The sequence below is a fragment of the Syngnathoides biaculeatus genome, chromosome 2, assembly GCF_019802595.1.
Source record: "Syngnathoides biaculeatus isolate LvHL_M chromosome 2, ASM1980259v1, whole genome shotgun sequence".
In the NCBI taxonomy this organism is placed as follows: domain Eukaryota; kingdom Metazoa; phylum Chordata; class Actinopteri; order Syngnathiformes; family Syngnathidae; genus Syngnathoides; species Syngnathoides biaculeatus.
Genome location: NC_084641.1, coordinates 20,676,038 through 20,697,859, shown reverse-complemented (window position 1 = coordinate 20,697,859; position 21,822 = coordinate 20,676,038). Strand labels below are relative to the sequence as shown.

The 21,822-nt window shown below is 41.9% G+C and overlaps 1 protein-coding gene across 2 annotated transcripts in view; it reads left to right on the top strand.

The window, feature by feature from the left end:
* Positions 1–21,822, top strand: part of cpne5a (copine Va) — a 112,522-nt gene that overhangs the window by 88,942 nt on the left and 1,758 nt on the right. For both annotated transcript variants that reach the window (XM_061809155.1, XM_061809164.1), the window contains 5 exons: positions 1,845–2,026; positions 7,191–7,318; positions 9,938–10,040; positions 20,829–20,886; positions 21,265–21,338. In XM_061809155.1, the coding sequence (XP_061665139.1) occupies positions 1,845–2,026; positions 7,191–7,318; positions 9,938–10,040; positions 20,829–20,886; positions 21,265–21,338 (545 nt within the window). The remainder of the gene's footprint in view (positions 1–1,844; positions 2,027–7,190; positions 7,319–9,937; positions 10,041–20,828; positions 20,887–21,264; positions 21,339–21,822) is intronic.

The window sequence follows — 21,822 nt, the reverse complement described above, 5'->3', positions numbered from 1 at the left end:
GAAATTTGTCTTTGATAGCTTAAGTTGTAAAGTGTGTCTCTTATATTATGAACAATAATTTCCCTCATGAGGTGAATAAAGTGTCTGTCTGTCTGTCTGTCTGTCTGTCCTGAAAGCTTCTCAGACTGTCAGAGAGATGTAGTCAGGGACAGTTAAACTTCTTGTCAGGTGGCAATTTTTCAATGCTGCTCCAATGTCGACTGGTGACCCGTGGGTAATATGCTGACAAAAACTGCAAACGCTAAGTCGTCAAATACTAATGGCCGCAGGCAAAAAGGCAATGTTTAAGGGACTCTTGTGAAGCCCTGCATTAACAACTCTGGGGGGAAAACAAACACTGGACTTTTTGTTTTTCTGACCATTTTTTCCTTTTCTGCAAATAAATGCTCAAAATGGCAATATTTTCATTCGGATTTGGAGGGTTATGTTGTCAGTAGATTATCGAAGAAGACAAAAAAACTTTAATTTTACCCATATGCACACAGTTGCGCCTCATCACGCTACACTTTTTGCGATGTTATTGTACCACAGATTTTTAAGACCGACAAATATAATTTTAAAATGTGGATTTTTCACTGTATTACGAGATTTTGCAATGATCATTTTTCTACGTGTCCATGGCAAAGCAGAATTGGCTTCCAAAACCAGGGGCGGTTTCTGAAATAGGAACTATGGGCAGGTGCCCAGAACAGCATTCTCTGAGGAGCAGCATGCTCCCCCCAAAGCCTCATACCCCACTACCCCCTTGTTGACGACAAGGCAAGGGGTTGCATAATTTCGGGGGCGTTGCAAAGCCTGCACAGTTTGATGACAGTAATTTTTCCCCCAGCAACAAAACAGCAGTCCCCTACAACCACCCCCCCCCCCCAACCACTCAATGCCGATCATTGGTGTGTCGCACAGTGTGGCTAGTTTTTGGGTAGTTATTTTCAGGCGGCAATGCACCGGCCTTCCCCCTTTGTTTTTGTGGGATCACACAAGATTTTGAGATTGGTGGTAGAGCAGATTTTTTACATGTGGTGTTCAGTGTTGGAGGCACAGTGGGGCAGCTGGAATGCGTTGGCCTCACAGGCCTCTGAGGAGCGGTGTTCGAATCCCAGACCCGCCTATGTGGAGTTTGCATGTTCTTCCCGTGCCTGTGTGGGTTTTCTCCAGGCACTCCGGTTTCCTCCCACATCCCCAAAACATGCATTCATTGGTGACTCTAAATTGCCCTTCGGTGTGATTGAGAGTGTGACTGTTCTTTGTCTCTACGTGCCCTGCGATTGGCTGGCGACTGGTCCAGGGTGCACTCTGCCTCCTGCCCGAAGATAGCTGGGATAGGCTCCAGCACTCCTGTGACTCTTGTGGGGATAAGTGGCTCAGAAAATGGATGGAAGTATATATGAAACGATAACATCCTGGAGATCTGTTTTTTTTTATCAGTTTTATTTTTTTTTTACATCACCATGGTAATGTGCTTCAATGAAATGTAGAAAAAAAGCATTGTATGTAGTATTTACATTGAGTATACGTATAAAACTGTTCTTGGAATAAATCAGAATCTGCTTTATTTGGCCGAGTGTGTAAAAATAAAACACCCACGGAATTTAACACAGATAGGCAAGGTATAGTACATGGAGATGCATATAGTAATGACAGAGAATATGCAGGTACAGGTACTTGGAAATTTTCTGCTGCAGGAGCTGTCATATTAGTAAACTGTAATAAGTCAAAGCTTTTCTGCTAATCACATCATGCAACTCAGTTCCACTTCACGCATGTTTATGCCAAAATCCCCGTCAGTCAAATCCTGACTTTGCTTTTGAGGGCTTGCATCAATGACTATTGTCTGGACTTGACAGGCAATCCGTCTCAGTCCACTTCGCTTCACTACATGAACCCGTACCAGATGAACGCCTACGCCATGGCCCTGAAAGCGGTGGGCGAGATCATCCAGGACTATGACAGTGATAAGATGTTCCCTGCTTTGGGATTTGGTGCTAAGCTGCCCCCTGATGGGAGGGTTTCCCATGAGTTCCCCCTGGTGAGTCATGTGCGATGTTAAATGTGGGACTGCTATTCGTTTTCAGTTGTGCTCCTGCAAATGTTTTTGACAGACTTTCAAAGCAAACGATGCTATTGAGATCATTTGCATTTCAAATCATTCATTTCTAATTCAGACTGAAGTGTCATCATCATAAAACCTTTATCAACTGCAAAGTAAATGCTCCAAGTTAAGTGTGTGTGTGTGTGTGTGTGTGTGTGTGTGTGTGTGTCTGTCTGTGTGTCTGTCTGTCTGTCTGTCTGTCTGTCAGTATTTTTCTCACCAAACATCCCATTGGCAGTGCTATAGACTGACGTCACACACTTTCCGATTTAGAACGCGGGTGCCATTTTGGTTTGGTGAATTCAAGTAAACAAACTAAGCAGGAATAATTTCAGAAAGGCGTATGAATGGGGGCGCACTGCTATGTTACCGGTTGCTCAAACGAAAGTGGGCGTTGTAAAGCGTCTTTCTTTCGACAGCCAGCTGTGATCAGGAACCAGTGCGAGAAAGCGGAGCAGTTAGCAACCAAACGGCCACAACTGTGGCTATCTCATATTAGCAGAGCCGCCCTAGCACCAAAGTCATTCCCTTACGTCCGAGTTTGCTCAGAGCATTTTGTTCTTGGTAAGTATTGGATACCTCTTAGAATTTCACACCTACTTAGGAATAACTAAGTTCTGTGAAGGAGAAGTATTCTTTTGGGCCAAGGGCCTACATGATACTCGTGTGTGAATGCAATGCATGTCTCTAAAATCTGTATTTTCTGTTTTATTATAATAGGTTTGCAAAAACGAGTTACCTGTTTTGTGAGTTGAGTTAAAAATGTAGCCGTGGAAGTGGAGAAAAAGGTGCAGGCTCAACTTGGGACTCGTCCTCGTCGAACCTCTCTCTCTCCCTCTCAGTAACAAAAACTAAAATAATAATCTATACGTCTTTCGTTGGTATAATAAACATAATTGAACACAACGCTAACTGTAATCACGTGGTACATATTTAAATTGCATTTTACGGTACACTAGCCTTGTCAGTTTGGAGACTCAGGTTTCTTACGATGGATACCGCCGCATGACGAAGCCAGCCATTGATGAATTCGTTCTAGGCCTCCAGACCTTTATAATTCTTTACTTGGTCCACGCTATAAGCAACAGTCGTACGAACGTTTCTGTAACTCCGGTCTGTTTGCAAAAGCAATAGCGTGAACAGCGCATCAGGAGAGTGACCCCATCCAACGTGACCAGGTGCCCCGGATGTAGTCACGTGGTCGAAAACAGTCGATTTACAAACCTCATCAACACAAATGTCTTGATCACAAATGTCAACAATACAAAACAATCTTTTCACTCACTTGTGTCTTGAAGCTTTCATATGCAAAATAGGTGCCCTTAACCTTTTACATCCTTCTCACTAATCATTAATGAAGGCTTCAACTTCCAACCTGACTTTCAACCATGCTTTAAAATCACACAATGTACTTTTCCTGCTTCCGAGGACCATTTGGGAAGCAGCGTCGACCCCTAACGTTGTGACAATGGAATCCAATTTTGATCAGTTTGGTGTTTCTGTATTTCTTGTTTTCCTATATTCTTTAGTTATATTTTCACTTTTCTTTGTCTTTTCTGTCATTCCCCTTTAAAAACTGTTTGATCAAATGACTCTAATTCAATATCCATCAGTGTACAATATAAAGAAACCACAATGGCGTCATAAAAAGTCCAATGTGACACAGTAAAACCTATGGCATAAAAGGGATACAGATGATCCTTTCTGCTTGACCAAAAAGCAGAACAGGACAAAACAAAAAATGATAAAATAAGGTATTTATGTTCAATCTCCTAAAAAGTGTGATCACTTTTTCCACAACCTCTTCCCAAATTTCTCTGACCAAATTGCATGTACAAAAGTCCCTGTTTTTGTTTCCAACATTTCCCATAGGGATTTTCACACATCGTCTAATTTGACCTAGAACTTGAAATGTACACTACATGCATATGCATCACTGATGAATGATGATGTAGTTGTACACTCGCCTGATTTTGATGTGTGTGTGTGAGTGTGAGTGTGAATGATTGTCTGTCTATAGAGTTTGTGCACCTACGTCATAAAATCATGTGACTTGTTTACCTCGCCATATTGCCGGTCTAGCAAAGCATAGTTCATTGCTAAGTCAGTTGGAGACGACACGAAAATGTCTTTTAGCACGACGCCCAGAGTTTTGTCTGATACCATTAGACATTTAGAAGGTGAAAATAAACGAAGGTGTGTGGAAAAATTAGATAAACTCTGCATAGAGGATCCGTAAATAATGCCAAAGTTGATGTTTTCGCTGATAAGAATTTGGACTGTTCATTCGCTTCCGCTTGTCTTGGACAACTGGATACACACATGGATCTGGTGAGTAAGTCGTCGATATTTTTCCATTGAAAAGTTTGAAAGCATATAAAAGACTGGACGCATATGAATACTTTTTTGCTGGATCTGTTCTCATCAGGAATAAATCCCACATAGTAACGGTTTTGACGGCTTGTGAACGCTGAAGTGTGTTCGGCGACACGTTAACCACCGGAATCCATCGAGCTTTTCAGATAGTATTCAATACAAATACAAATATTTGAATAAATGACCCCTGGTTTTGCACAAACTCTCATTCATTAATTATGATTGGGGAAAAAAAAAAAAAAGAAGAGGACGGAGGTGTCTCCATGGAACGTACACGAAAGCAATTGCGGCCACACTTAACCTCCGTAAACCTCTGGGAGAGACAGTTTTTTTTTTTTTTTAATGCATTGTTCTCAAATGAGCCATCTTGGCATTCTGAATACTTTTTGGTAGTTTGAGAATGAGACAAATAATTCCTACCTGAAATGAAGCGACCGCTACACAGGCGTGTGTGCATTTTGGTTGGGCACCATCCATCATGATTAATTGCCGAAATTCATCGATCTTTTCTGGTCTTTTCAGCTGGTATTCCATAGAATGATCTCTTTGAATATCTGTCTCGTCTGTTGCGACAACCAACAGCACAACAAGTCTCGGGCATTGTGAATATTCTCCAATGGTTCAATGTCTCCCACAATGGCCAGCTGTTATTTTTGACCGGCAATATGGCGCCGTGAAAATGGTGACATCACGTGCACGAGCTCTATATGTGCCCTGCGACTGACTGACGACCAGTTCAGGGTGTAGTCCACCTTTCGCTCGAAGTCAGCTGGGATATGTTCCAGCAACATGTGACCCTAACCATGATCAGCGGGTGTTGATAATGGATGAATGAAATACAAATGTGTCCAGAAAAACACTACTTTAAAAGTAACTAATCAAATAGTAGAAAAAGAAGTAGACGACCAAGGCCACAAAGCGCTTTGTCTCACAACACAACCAATGCACTTGAATGCACCGCTCTAGTCCTTAAAGGTTCCAGATAACAGTCCATTGTTTACAAAGACCTACCAGCTAAGAATCGACACAAGTCAAAGGCAATGGAACAAAAGTAGGTTATCTAAAAGTACATGTCGATTGGCCTTGTTTAAAAAAAAAAAAAAAAAACTTGACGCTGGAACACTTCATCCAACAAAAAAACCTGGACAAAACAACCTAGATGTTAATCTGAAGTGATTAGCATAAGCAAACCAGTCAGCAGCTTGAATGGAGCTAACATAGCTGTCTTCATCTTCACTCAGTAATTATTGTGTCGATTTAAATCGTATTAGTTAATTTAAAAAAAAAAGAAAGCTTACTTCAGAGTCCTTAAAGGGCAAAGACAATGGAACAAAACCAGAATCTCTATTAATCTACAGTACACTGCTTTGAAAAAGTATTTGCCCCCTCCTTATTTTATTTATTTATTTGGCATATCTAGCACACACAAAGGTTTCAAATCCTCAAACAAATGCTAATATCACTCGGAGACAACCCAAGGAAATACAAAATCTTTTTCTTTTGCCACAGTGTGTCATCTTTTTCCATCTAAGCCTATCCCGTGCATCCTCCTCTCTAACAGCCACTGTCCTCAGATCCTCCCTCACAACATCCATCAACCTTTTCTTTGGTCTTCCTCTCGCTCTTTTGCCTGGCAGCTCCATCCTCAGCAGCCTTCCACCAATATACTCACTCTCTCTCGCCTCTGAACATGTCCAAACCATCGACGTCTGCTCTATCGAATCTTGTCTTTGGCTGTCCCTCCAAGGAGCTCATTTCTGATCCTATCCAACCTGCTCACTCCGAGCGAGAACCCCAACACCTTCATTTCTGCTACCTCCTCAACTGCAGATCACAATATAATCTGCGAACATCATTGTCCAAAGGGATTCCAGTCTAACCTCATCTATAAATTCCATTCCTACCGCAAGGAAATACAAAATACAGTTTTCAAATGACAATTCAATTTATTTAAAAAAATATAAACCTTTCTGACCCTGAAAAAAAAATAAGGTTGCAGGAGTGCTGGAGCCTATCCCAGCTATCATCGGGCAGGAGACGGGTACACCCGAAACTGGCTGCCTGCCAATCATAGCTGTGCCTCAAACCTTTCTGGGAAAACTACAAGTGTATCTCTAAAAGCTAAAAAGTTTCAAGAGACTTTCATGCAGAGCGGGGACGTGTGCTCTTTGCAGACACCTGGCGCACATCATTCTGATAAATCTATCATGCATCTTTTCCAGTGTAAATGAGTTTCTGCCAGGCTGGCTGGTTTGCGAAAACAATTTGAATCGTCTCTCAGCCGGCTGATGATTGTAGACGCTATTGTAGACGCTGTCGACGTCTCCTCCGTGTTTTCAATCAAGTCGACAAATTAAGCTTCATTTTAGAGTTTGCGTAGCTCTTCCTGCGAGCAGCTTCCAGTATTTACATTTTACTCCTCGAGTGAAGTGAACATTTTATTTGTTTATGTACACTACGGATTTATATTTTAGCTCACAATACTGAAATTGCAGTTTAGGATCCTGGCTCGGGCCTACCTGTGTGAAGTTCTTTTTGCGCTTCTGTGGCTTGTCTCTTTTCAACAAGGGACTGCTCATATAAACAAACAATGGAATGGTCAAGTTCCAACTTTGTAGGGGTCCGTTTTTACTGCTGTCAGTTTTACAGTAACAATGCAGAGACCCCCAAAGTTCCAGCTCACCTGTGATGCTACTCTGGTATTTTTCGTTTTTCTCCACACCAGAACGGGAACATGGAGAACCCGTACTGCAACGGCATGCAGGGGATTCTGGACGCTTACCATCAAAGCCTTAAGACGGTGCAGCTGTACGGACCCACCAACTTTGCTCCTGTTGTCAATCATGTGGCAAGGTATCGGTACAAAGACCTCTCCGTTCACTCACTTGTGCTACGGTATCCTTTAGAGTTGTCTTCAAGACACCGACACAGTGATTGACACTTGAACCCTCCGGTTATGTTTGCTCCATACTAAAAAGTCATTGTGACTTGCTGCATGTTTAAGCATAGCGTAGTTTTTGTGAGTGTGGGAAAACAGAGAAATGAAAATGATACTGCATATATAGAAAAGAACATGGTTGTCCTAATTTATGAGGGTAACACCTACGCAAATGAGCTTTTCTTGTGATGGAGCACATCGCGCGCTTGGTTCACCTCTAACAAGCGTGGCAAATGAGGAAATTAGCATCCAATGTATTTAGTGGCCAGACTACACATTGGGGTGGATAATGATTGACTGTGCAATAAACACGCCTTATTGATGTGAAATGTGGCGCCATTAGGCACTGTCATAACATGGTTTAATTTAAAAAAGCACTTTGCAGCATATCAAGTCATAAAGTTCAAATAAACATTGAATGTGTGTATCAAAGCATTGTGAGACGCTTTGCGTTATTCGTTGGGTGGGCTGACATTAGTGATGACGCACGGAGGATGGAAATGTTTTTTAAAGCATCTGGGCTGTGATCTCCATGGCAACAGATCACACGGTTAACATGTAATAAACCAGCTTTATTGTTATAATATAAAAGCATCTCATAAGGCAACACGCAGTGCAAAATAATATCTAAAATGCAGTAAGGCACCAGAAATGGATGCAATAAACAAGTAAAGGCTCCAGTTGTGCAAAATGAGTAATATTTCCTTTCTGGAAATGTCTACTAGCAAAGCATTTAAAGGAAACTTATTTCATGTGATCAAACCACATTTATAATAATACGGTGATGTAATTGGCATTGTCGGAACAACATTTAGATCCAATATACTATTGTACAATTGCTATGTGGTAATATAATCAGGATTGTTGACCAAATCAATCCAACTGTATTGATTTTCACATTTCACTAACGTGGCATTCGTTGAGAAAATGTTTCATAAACCGAGTGTTTTGAGTTATGAGCGTAATCACGGAACCACTTAAACTCATATTTTAAGGCACTGCGGCATTCATAATTTGGGCCTCCGAAGGAAAGCGTTGAGGGTTTCTGTCTCCAAAATTCACACAAGCTTTCTCAAGAACAAAATACATTTCCAGGGTCAAAGCGACATCCAGGTGGTCGACATCCAGCTGCAGCAATTCAGTCACCCCCAACCCCAGCGGTGTGAAGTTGACATATTACCCACTTGTCCACCGTGCTGGCTCAGAACCACTCACGTCACTTGCTGGCTATGAGTCTCGCTGCTGAGCACGTGCATTCGTTCAAATGCGTTCAGCCTCTCCTGGATGTCACCACCATTGTTTCGTCCCGCTGTCCCTCTCGAAATGTTCAGGAAATGAGAAGGCGTATGGAATATACCGCAGCGCTTGCATAAACAGTTGAGTTAATTATTCATAAAGCAGCCAGCGCGAGGCCATGAAAGTAGGGCATGCTTTGTGGGGCGTCTCCACTGGCTTTGCTAAAAGTGTCTGGAAAGACCTCGGAGACACGGAGCGCTACAGCATATTTCACTTATTTACATTCCAGATTAATCTAATGCGCCACGGCTAAAATAGTTCATGTGTGAAAAGGAATGTTTTATTCATTTTGTTCTCATGTTCCTGGAACCTTTTTGGTTCACTTTCAAAACAAAACTTCCAACTGAGAACAAGTCAATTCAGTCCAAAAAAAAAAAAAAAGCTGCCTTTGAACATTATTGATGAGTGGTGAGCACATCTACCTCACAGGTCTGAGGTTCTGGGTTCTAATCTGGGCTGTGTAGACTTTGCATGTTTGGTCCCGCATTCCAAAAATGTGTGTTCGTCTCCAGAGGTTCCCTCAATGGAAGAAAAGCATTCATCCATTGTCTAAGCTGCTTATCCTCACAAGGATTACAGGAGTGCATCGTAGCAGACTACACCCTGAACTGGTCGCCAGGGCTACAATATCAACACCACCACCAGTGGGAATCGATCCCCTCCTGCCCGCACCAAAGTCAGACATGTGTACCATGTGTGATGTGGAAAATTGACAACAACTCCCATTTGTATTTGAAACAACATATATCTGGCGGCACAGTGACTCACCTGGTAAATCATTGGCCTGACAATTCTGAGGACCCGGGTTCGCTCCCGGCCCCGCCTGTGTGGGTTTTCTCCGGACACTCCGATTTCCTCCCACATCCAAAAACATGCAACATTAATTGGACACTCTAAATTGCCCCAAGGTGTGATTGTGAGTGTGGCTGTTTGTCTCCATGTGCCCTGCGATTGGCTGCCAACTAGTTCAGGGTGTACTGCCCGTAGACAGGTGGCATAGGCTCCAGCACTCCCCGCGACCATCGTGAGGATAAGCGGCAAAGAAAATGCATGGATGGTTGGACAACATATATCTTTTGTGATACCAATCCGGGTACTTTTCTGGCGCACCTTGTATGTTCCCCGATGTGGGCCGGCGACCAGTCCAAGGAGTCATAGGGCAAAACGCTACAGAATATGGATGGATAGGTGCTTAGTTTTGAAGGGTCCTCTGGTCTGATGGTGGTTCTCCCCCCCAGGTACGCAGCAGCGGTGCAGGATGGCTCTCAGTACTTTGTGCTTCTCATCATCACAGACGGAGTCATTTCCGACATGGCACAAACCAAGGAGGCCATCGTGAACGTAAGTGCGCCCGCAGGCTTTCCGTGACCTTTCCAAGCTTCGGCGTCCAGTCGCAGCAGATTGGAGACGCTGGTGTGTTTTCTGCTCCACTTGCTTCCTCTTCTGCATTTCCTCTCATTCTTGTCAGGCGTGTTCCTTGTCATCAAGACCACCAGGGAGCCTGAAGTGTCAATCAAACTTTTCTATACAATAGCTGAAGGGAATTTGTATCATCCATCTTAGATGGAGCCCATGTAAAGCCAAGCAAGAAGAAATACAATGTGCGGGCACCACGAGGTTCAAATAAATTACAATGCAATTGTGAGGGTAACATATTACCAACGTTTTATTAATCATGCCTGAAAGGAAAACTATCTAAAAGAAAACCTTTTTGTTCTGATGGATTTTGATGTTACACTGGGGCTAATCTCCTGCGCATAAGCCTGCCCACAAACGGGGGCGAAGTCGTTATCAGTTGCAGAAGTGATGTCGAAGCACCGGGAGAGTTACCGCTATCAGGGCGCGCCATTAAATTGTCTCGCCTGACAAATTGCACAGAGTTATTTTGCAGGTGCTATGCTAGCGGTCTGTGCCCACGTCACCCCCACCTCTCTTACTGAGTTCACATTATTAACCATTTTAAAAGTGTTGCTTCAGGACAAATCTATATTGCGCTTGACTGCTTCACTGTCTAAAAAGTGATGACTCCCCCCATCAAGCTCACTCTATGGTAAAGTATGGACAATTTGTCACCTCCAGATTAAGAGTCCGGGTGTTTTATAGGCAATAACAAGTGAAAATAGGTAGCCATCCCTGTTTTGTACAGAATAGATCACTCAAATGATTTTATGCAATGAACTGTTAGCTCCAGATTTATTTATTTTGGTGAAACTGATTAGTCATCCCATCGTTTTAATTATTACATCGTTCATGGCACTAAGACCTTTAAAAAAGACTGAGGAGATGGTGTAACTGCCGGTGTTTGATTCTGTTGTAAGTATTCAAGGCGTTTTGTCTGGTCAAGGCGTGGGGGGCACGAGCACATATTGCACAATACTGACACAGACAGCCGGCGTAGTGTTCGACCATTTTAATCAGACGGCCTTCATAAATTTTATTTTTCTTCTGTGCGCATGAAATTAGTGATTGAACGTGATTTTAAGGTAGCATGTTGCTGTTGCCGTGCAACGGTATGTGATGGCAATTTCAAGGTAAAAGCGGGTGTTGTTAATTTCGCAGACAAGCTGGAGACGTGATATTTATCTGTGGCAATGAGCTCAGCCGACTTCACTCAAAGTGGCTCCTGGCATTTCTTTTAAATATGGCGCATTCACAGTCTCTCATTGAGAGGTCTCGGTGGCGAAGAGGACGATCCGTAATTGCAGCGACTCCCTCGTGACCGGAGCATTGAGATCGCTCTCGGCCAGTGTGACAACAGACAAAATGGACCGGTCCCCTTATTACAGTGAAATGAGCTGCTGATAACCACTGGCTCTATTTCCACCCCAAATCATTCACAATAAGCGCGTGTGTGTGGGGCTGGGGGGCGGGGGGCTTCACACATGGTAAGTAGTTTTCTGAGGTTCACAAAATTCCAAAATGCACTTTTTTTCAATTCCTTGGTGATACCTCTGGTAGGTAAGGGAGATGCGATGGAGAACCCCCTCTGAAAAGAGACAATTTCACCCCTGACAAGAAATATGAGTTAAAATATTGCTATTGATTTTTGCGGGGTTTTGTGATGTAAACATACCACACACACATGGAAAACAATTCAGTCCTAAAATAAAGAAAGAAAAATATGTTTCCTTTTCGTGCTTTGTTGAAGATTCCCGGTAAGAACAACAATCCCCTGAAAGGGTTGGGCGGCATCATGGAGCATGCGGATGTCCTCCCGGAGACCCCCAGCAGACTGGGTTTAAAGGGAATTTGCGACTGTTAATCAAACCATTGGAACAGCCACACCTTCCTTTTAAGATCTTGTCTGCTGCTCTGCTCTACCTCTCTGAACGTCATGCTGCTTCACCCGCAACTCAACCTTGCCACTGCGCCATTCTGAAACCGAACTCGGTGCTTCCTCTTTGCGGTTCCGTGCGTGCATTCAAGGGCGCGTGTCTATACCTATGACGAGTCATATCAGATGCTAATATAGCACTGCAACGTTAATTTAGATCCGATTAGCATATTCCCACATCTACGAAGGCAGCCTGCAGGGTTTCGTGCTATCTTTGATGTTTTTCCCAATTTAGCATTTCAGATCATGAAATCTCTCTTGGACCCTAACGGCATATTTGCATGCAGTAATGTATTCGAACCAACGTTGATCCTTATTAGAAATCATACGTGCGGCTGTCAAATTGTAACGGCCGTGAGGGGCTGACATCGAAAAGCATGCTCTGGATATCGACACTGATGACTCGTTGGTTTCTGCGTGTATCGGAATCCATCCGTTATCTGAGCCGCTTATCCTCACACTGGTTGCGGGAGTGCCTGAGCCTATCACAGCAATCTTCAGGATCATTTTCAGATTATGTAATCAATAACAGAACATTTAAAAAAAATTACAATTAAAAATTTAAAAAGACATTTAGGCAGCACAGTGGATCAGCAGGGAAAGCGTTGGCCTCACAGTTCTGAGGTCCTGGGTTCAATCCCGGACCCACCTGTGTGGAGTTTGCATGTTTTCCCCGTGCCTGCGTGGTTTTTCTCCAGGCATTCCAGTTTCCTCCCACATTCCCAAAGCATGCAACATTAATTGGACACTCTAAATTTCCCGTAGGTGTAATTGTGAGTGCGTCTGTTTGTCTCAATGTGCCCTGTGATTGGCAGGCAACCAGTTCAGGGTGTGCCCTTCCTCCTGCCTTTTGACAGCTGGGATGGGCTCCAGGACTCCCACGACCCTTGTGAGGATAAGCAGCAAAGAAAATGGATAGATGGAAAAAGACATTAAATTTTTTTTTAAACTTAGCATTATTTTTATGCAGCCTTGATTCTATATGGGTAAATGTCTTTCATACTGAAACACTCTTTTAAGTCCTGTTTTCAAAAGGTTATGATGATTTAAAATTGTAGGCTTTCATAGTAAAGGCAAGAGCAAATAGCGGTGGCCCATTGAAAGTATTGGTTAAGATGTAATCTGCACCGCTTATTCTCACAAGAGTCGTGGGAGAGCTGGAGCCTGTTCCAGCTAACTTCAGGCAGGAGGAAGGGCACACCCGGATCCAGTTGCCAGGCAATCGCAGGGCACATAAAAACAAACGAGCATCCGCACTCACAACCACACTTAAAGGCAATCAGCTTCATAAAAATGTTATGAAGTGCACAATTCATGTATTGATTGACATCTGATGTATTGCAAAAACATAATGAGACTCTCCAGTGCAATAAATGGAAAAGACAGCTTGAGTGACAAAGAAGGATTTTTTGTAAAAAAAAAAAAAAAAAAAAATGGAGGCCTCTCAAGTCCCTTTCCACCAACTATCCCAAAAACTTTGAGTTCCACGTCCTCAGAACTGAGAGTCAGACGTGCTAACCAGTCGTCCAACGTGCCAGCCGCCAGTGTAGTGAGTCACACTCCGCACGTATATGTGTCACAAGTCCTTACGGGAGAATGCGCGGACCTTGAAAGTGGCCAAGTCAGTCCCATATGAAAACAGACCTTCACAGGAACAGCACAATATGGCACAAGGAGAGCAACTTTTTCCCCTTTCAAAATGATCTTTTTATTTTGCCTGTCGGCAAAAACTGCATTTTTTTGTGTTCTGAATAATTTATTCAAATTAACAATTATTTCAACAGCACTTTCAAATGATCAACTAACTCTTATCCCTAGATTATTTTTATGCAGGTGACAATACAGTAGAATAAAAAAAATACATTTTAAAAAAATTTATGTATGTACTGTATATGTAATGTGTAACCCCCATGCCTGCACCCCATTCTCGCTTTCTGCAACTTTTACATATTCTCAATCGATACTTATTGTTTCCGTTTTCAAAATGTTCAGCTGTTGTGTGTCCAGCACACATCATTTCTGGATAACGAATACAGGGGAACATTTATTTATTTCCTAAAAAATTTTGGATTAACAGTAATGCTTGTATTTCTTTTATTATTATTCTTTTCTAATTCGATAATGAGTTAGTTGCAAATAGTATATTTTATTATCGCGTCTAATATTAACAATAGACATTTAACATTTTATTTGTATTTATTTTTAATTTGTAAGTAATAAAATTAAAGGTATGACTAAACTCAACAATTTTAGGAAGGCAATTATTCCATTTTATTTTATACCTGGTTAATTTAAAATGATGATTTTTTTTTAATGACTTATTATTTCATTTAAACAAGTCATTAGTGTGGCACTGTGGATGACTGGTTAGCACATCTGCCTAACAGATGTGAGGACCTGGGTTCAAACCTGCCTTCTCGCCGTGCCTTGTTGGTTTTTCTATGGGTACTCTAGTTGTCTCCCATGACCAAAAAACATGTGCAGCAGTTTAACTGACAACTCTAAATTTCCATGCCTGTGACCGTGAGTTTAAATGGCTTTTTTGTTGTTGTTGTGCCCTGAGATCGGGTGGCAGTCAATTCAGGGGGCACCCAGCTTCTTGCCCACTGACGGCTGAGATCGGCTCTGCCACACCCGCAACCCAGTGAGGAAAAGCCGTTCGGAACATGAATGAAAGTATAGTCGGTTAGCTGAATGAATGTGCACAAAGTGACTTTCGATAGTGAGGGAAACAATTCAATTTAGCGCTGTGGTTGCAGGTAAACTGGTATTATTTGGTATTGGTATTTTGTCATTTCTCCAAACATGGATCCTCCCTTATTTTGATATAATTTTGAATTCTTATTCCATGAATGTAATAAGGCGACACGGTGGATCAGCTGGTAAAGGGTTGGCCTCATAGTTCTGAGGTCCTGGGTTCAATCCCGGCCCCGCCTGTGTGAAGTTTGCATGTTTTCCCCGTGCCTGCTTGGGTTTTCTCCGGGTACTCCGGTTTCCTCCCACATCCCAAAAACATGCAACATTAATTGGACACTCTAAATTGCCCCTAGGTGTGTGTGTGTTGTGAGTGCGGCTGTTTGTCTCCATGGGCCCTGGCTGGCAACCAGTTGACACCTGGGATAGGCTCCAGCACTCCCCGTGACGCTCGTGAAGATAAGCGGCAGAGAAAATGGATGTATGGATGAATGTAATAATAAGCGGAGTATGTGACACGCAAAACTCAGTGAGTAATTGATCGCCATTATAATTGCCATGAAATCAGTCTACAGTGGAACCTCAATAGAACGGACTCAAAAGGGTGGGGTGAGGGATTGGGGGGGTGGATCAGCCAATCGGCCATTACATTGGAGCACCTTTTTTTTTTTTGGACTCCATATTCACCCATATTACTCAACAGTGGCCTGAAATATTTTTAAAAGCTTGAAACTGTTTGAAAAGTTTACATTTTAGCCCAACATCTCACTGGTGTGTTTGGTCATGGTGATATTGCTGATGTACAGTACTCATCATAGGAGACTCACTTTCATGAGCCACAAGGAATTAATGTACTTCCGAGTTCCAAATCTGTTGCCAAAGATAAACAGTTTGAAAAAAAAAAAAATACTGTTCCAAAAACAACATGTTCCACACTCTAAAGATTTGTGTTTTGTACTCCTCAGAATCCCGCTCTCTCTCTCTGCTCTATGTACAATAGACAATAGATATAACCATTGTCACATTGAAGCCACATTAATGTTCCACGTTCGCCACAGAATTGGACCAGGACATAGTCAGCTGTATACTCTGCCTATTCCACGACAGTGCTTGGAAACATCAGCAGTCAATTCTTGAATTTACAGAATTTGTCAATGGTAATTTAGGTGAAAAATGACAACTTTTCTGGACACATTGCTCAGTCTCGTTTTTATCTGATATTGTGACTCTCGGGATATCGCTGATATCAGGATTATATCGGGGTCCATTTTATTGAGGTTCCACCGTATATGTAAAAGTATGAATAAGCAGCAAAATACCATCAGTAAGGGATTCCTGCAAAAAATATTGTGGGTTCCACCCAAACATTTTTTTTTCCTGAATCATGTGAAAATTCTGGAAAAAAAACATAAATAAGTAGAAAAACAGCGCCAATAAGCAGTTTTAACAACAACAAAAAAGAAAATGGGGTAGTCACCAAGGTAAAGAAATGTTTCTTCTAGAAGAATGGGAGATAACGCAACATAAAATTTGAACTCCTTATTTTACCTCCTCTATTGCGGAAGCATATTGCTGCCACACCAAAAAAAAAAAAAAAGTCGCTCCCACCAATACGCTCCCGTACTCTCTGAATGAGCTGGCCCCACTGCCTGTTTTGAAAATAAAATGCGGGCCTTGAGTTCAAGAGTTTTCCCACTCAGATGTTCCAACACACGTGCTGCCGGCGCAGGCTGAGCAAGACATGCCAAAGGCTGAATATTTCATCTTTGTATTCATCCTGAGGAACTGATCTATCTACAGAAATGCTTCTGTCCAGGGACAAGCAAGCAGTTGAGGAGAAATAAGAATGGAGGGAGGAAAATACCTTGGACTTTTTCCACCCATTGTTAACAAGCAACCTTCCTCCACAAACCCCTCCCACCCATCTCAGGCTCCTCGGGAAGGAAGAATGACCTACTTTTATCAATCTCAATGTATTTCTACTGCGGGCATGGATTATTTATTTATATACGCTGTACAGGTCGGAATTCATGAAGAGCCTGTGCACTGCGACTCAAACTGACAAAACTAAATAATTTATTTCAACAAATCAAACAGTCAACGTCAGTGTACATATAGACAAACAATGGACTGGTTGCCAGTGCTACAACCAGTTTTGGTCAAATTACATTGAAAAGTAATTAGTCATGGTGACTAGTTAGTACTTTCTCAATAGGTTTTAAAACTCAGAACATTATTACTCCTTCATAAATATAATTATTGCTCTGAAAAACACTTTTTTTTTTTAGCTGGTTTCACAGGGCCAGGTACGTACAATGGAATAATTTGCATAGGAACTTATTTTAGCTTCTTTACTGGACACTGAACCAGAACTGGTAGACATACTGCTACATCTATCCATGCATTCATCCATCCATTTTTGAGCCCCTTATCCTCACAAGGGTCTCAAGAGTGCTGGAGCCTATCCCAGCTGTCAACGGGCAGGAGGCGGAGTACACCCTGAACTGGTTGCCAGCAAATCGCAGGGCACATGTAGACAGACAACAGCCGCACTCACAATCACACCGAAGGGCAATTTAGAGTGTCCAATTAATGATGCATGTTTTGGGGATGTGGGAGGAAAGCGGAGTGCCTGGAGAAAACCCACGCAAGCACGGGGAGAACATGGAAACTCCTAACTGGCGCGTCTGGGATTTGAACCCCGGTCCTCAGAACTGTGTGTTCAATCATCTAACCAGTTGTGGCACCGTGCCGCCTCATGTACATGGGTCCATAAAAGGGCTTTTTTTCTTGATTTTGTAACACAAAATGAACCAAGCAGCGGGCAGGACTACTGATCTTAAGTCTCCTTATTCCATTTGGGCAAAATCCACGTCTTCGTGTTATTCAATGTTTGTGTACTATTACATGGATCGATATGCTTGCGCTAACCAGTGGTGGACAAAATATTACCTGCTCGCTCCATTTTTAACTCTGACCCATCGAACATTTACAGAATCGAGAGTCCTAGAGGATTTGTTGCATTCATTTAGTTTTATTCTAAAACGGATTGGTAAATTAGCTCGGTAGCTTGGTAAATTTATGTATTCATTTGTATACATTTTGTCTTAATTTATCTAATTGAATAATTGGTTGCTTTATTGTGTAAAAATGACCAAAAATGCTGAAATAAACAATTTTACCTATTAACGCTATTGAGTAGAAACCCCAAATATGGTCAATTACATATCTTTTGCACAAATCGATACTATTGGTCTGTCCGCAAGTGATAAGTCAATGTTGAGAGTAATGAACTAATTTAATGTGTTTAAAATAGCTTGAGAACAAATCTATTAATTATCTATAAAACTCTGCCTCTTCCCTCCCTGCGGAAGCCGTAGAGCATCTCAAGATTGAAAGCCTGGATACTTTTTTTTTTTTTTTTAGAATGAGTACAAATACTTGGGTTACATACATTTGAGTAAGCCTGTTTTGTTCAATATGGACAGCTTGGATGCAGAAGGAAGCGTGTCAGCATGGGCATGGCTTGATTACTTTACTTGGTTCTAAGACCTTTGCAAAATTGCCTTTGGAAAGATGCTGTGACCGATGATTTTTTCTTTTGTAATAACTATGGAAGGCTTTTTGTTTGTTTGGAGGATACGCATAAGAGCAGCTGTTAAAAGTATCATATTAAAAATAATGCATTATTGTGCATCTTTATATATATTTTTTTAACCACATCATACAAATGAGCATGCGGCACAGTGACACAGCTGGAAAGCGTTTGCCTCACAGTTCTAAGGACCCGGGTTCGACCCTGGCCTCGTGCCTGCATGGATTTTCTCAGGGCACTCTGGTTTCTTCCCACTTCCCAAAAACATGCAAATTAATTGGACAGTCTAAATTGCCCTGAGGTGTGATTGTGACTGTGGCTGTTTGTCTCGATGTTGGCTGGTGACCAGTTCAGGGCGTACCCTGCCTCATGCCCGTTGACAGCTGGGATAGGCGCCAGCACTCCTGTAACCCCTGTGAGGATAAGCAGCTCAGAAAATGGATGGACGGAGGGATACAAATGAGCTTTCCCATCTGTCTGTTTTGAAAAATCCAATATGGCCCTGAAGTCCAATAATTTGCTTTGTGCTAAGGCCACCGCTTTTGTCCATGTGCTACAATAATCATAAATCTCAATGAGTTTCTTCTTTTAAATCTCTGAATTCACATAATAGAAATGTGCCCAGTTAACAATTATTGTAAAGAAACCCACTTTCGGGCCCCTATTGCTCAATAATGTATTTTTGTTTTCAGACCCGCAAACGCTTCAGACTAACTGCGATATAACATGCTGTGAAGCGAAGTCATGAAAGCTTTACGATCTCATCTATCATTCAGGTTTCTCTGCTTTCTGTATTTCTATTATTGTTTGGATCGGTTCCTTCTCCGGGGATTTGTGGATGGGCTCGGCAAGAGTGTATGATGGGATATATTGTAGTATCATTAATGAAACTGCAAGCACAAAATAAACTTTGAAGTGAGAGCTAGTGAAAGAGGCAATGAAACATTACTGAGTTAGAAAAGGAATGCCCCATAACATTTTCTGAAAGGTGGATAAAATACATAGTTGGTTTGTCTGAATATATTCTGAGTGTGGGGGAATTGGATATGCAGTGAAAAAAATAAGTATTTGAACACCCTGCTATATTGCAAGTTCTCCCACTTAGAAATCATGGAGGGGCCTGAAATTTTCATTGTATGTGCGTGCCCACTTTGAGAGACATAATCTATAAAGAAAACTCCAGAAATCACAATGTATGATTTTTTTAATGATTTATTTGTGTTATACAGCTGCAAATAAGTAAATGAACACCTGAGAAAAGCAACGTTAATATGGGGTACAGTAGACTTTGTTTGCAATTACAGTGGTCAAACATTTTGTGTAGTTGTTCACCAGGTTTACACACACACCGCAGGAGGGATTTTGGCCCACTCTTCCACACAGATCTTCTCCAGATCAGACAGGTTTCTGGGCTGTCACTGAGAAACACAGAGTTTCAGGTCCCTCCAAAGATTTTTTATTGGGTTTAGGTCTGGAGACTGGCTAAGCCACGCCAGAACCTTGATATGCTTCTTACGGAGCCACTCCTTGGTTTTCCTCGCTGTGTGCTTCGAGTCATTGTCATGTTGAAAGACCCAGCCGCAACCCATCTTCAGTGCTCTGACTGAGGGAAAGAGGTTGTCCCCCAAAATCTCAGAATACATGGTCGTGGTCATCTTCTCCTTAATACAGATATAGATTGAGATTGACAGTCACGTTTAACTTCTTCCATTTTCTAATGATTGCTCCAACAATGGAACTTTTTTCACCAAGTCGCTTGGCAGTTTCTCCGTAGGTCTTTCCAACCGTGTGGAGTTGTACAATTCTGTCTCTGGTGTCTTTGGACAGCTCTTTGGTCTCGGCCATGTTGCAAGTTTGTGTCTTACTGATTGTATGAGGTGGACAGGTGCCTTTATGCAGCTAACGACCTCACACAGTTGCATCTGATTCAGGATAATACACGGAGTGGAGGTGGACTTTTTAAATGCGGACTAACAGGTCTTTGAGGGTCAGAATTCTACCTGATAGACAGGTGTTCAAATATTTATTTGCAGCTGTATCACACAATTAAATTGTTAAAAAAAATCATACATTGTGATTCTGGATTTTTCTTTTTAGATTCTCTCTCTCACAGTGGACATGCGCCGACGATGAAAATTTCAGTCCCCTCCGTGATTTCCAAGTGGGAGAACTTGCAATATAGCAGGGTGTTCAAGTACTTATTTTCTTCACTGGATTTGCCCATTCTGTGTGTCACTGCATTAAAAACTTGGGACAGCACACCTGGAAAATTGCTTTGGAATTGTCACAGTGCGGTGAAATGCAACGCAAGGAAATGCAAATGTAAAAGGCATTTTGTCATCGCTGATTTTTTTAAAATTCATATAAATATGTTGCTTTTGATAATATCACTAGGGTAATTGGTGTAAAACTCTGCACCAGTCCGTGACAAAAAAAATCCAATTCACTTCTTCCTATTTGGAAACTTGAGAAAGTTGCAACTGATTGCTCTTGTCACTCATCACAGGCGGCCAAACTGCCCATGTCAATCATCATCGTTGGAGTCGGACAAGCTGAGTTTGACGGTGAGTCAGCCAATCACCAATCAGTGACGTTCACTATTACATAATATCGTCGCCAATCACCAAGGCATAACAACACAGGATTGCCGTACAGTGAGGATTGTTAAATTGAAAGAAAATCGGCAGCAACAACACACAAAACGCTCATTTAAGTGGAGAAAAAAATATTCAAGAGCATGGAACACCACTGGAGTTGTTTTTATTTACTTATTTATTTATTTGTTCACTCATCAATTACATGAGGCCAAAGAATAAAAACAGCTGTCAGTAGGATGCAGGGAAAATGAATTAAGAGTTCTGTTGATGGCGAGCATTATCAAAATATTTGTATGGGATGGTGTTGATTCGCAGCCATTGATCCTGATTTTCTTGCTTTTGCAGCCATGGTGGAGCTCGACGGTGACGACATCAGGATTTCGTCACGCGGAAAGTTGGCTGAGAGAGACATTGTACAGGTGAAAGATAGTCAAATCTACAAATATATAACAGCAATATCTTGAGCGATGAATCATTCTTTGTCTAAATGTGCCCGGCCATTGCTTAGTCACCGTTCCTTTATCTGTACAAATACCCTGAAATTGCGTGGCGACCACTCCATTGTTTGTCTACATGTGACCTGCCATTGATTAGGGATCAGTCCAGGATGTACACCGTCTCTCCCCCAAAGTTAGCTGGGATAGGCTACAACTCACTCACTAACGAAAATACTGTAAATGCCATAGAAAAAGAATAAATATACAGTACGGATGACACAAAAACAATCAGAAAGTTTTATCGTATCCTTCCGGAGGGATTCAATGTGGCTGTTTCTGACCATACATTTAGAATTTTCAACAAAAAGAAGACACGGGGCATTATTTTCGTGAACGGCGTAAATCCATTGCACTAGTAACTGTGCACTAGTGGCTGATTTGACCAGTGTCGGTGAGCTCGTAAACC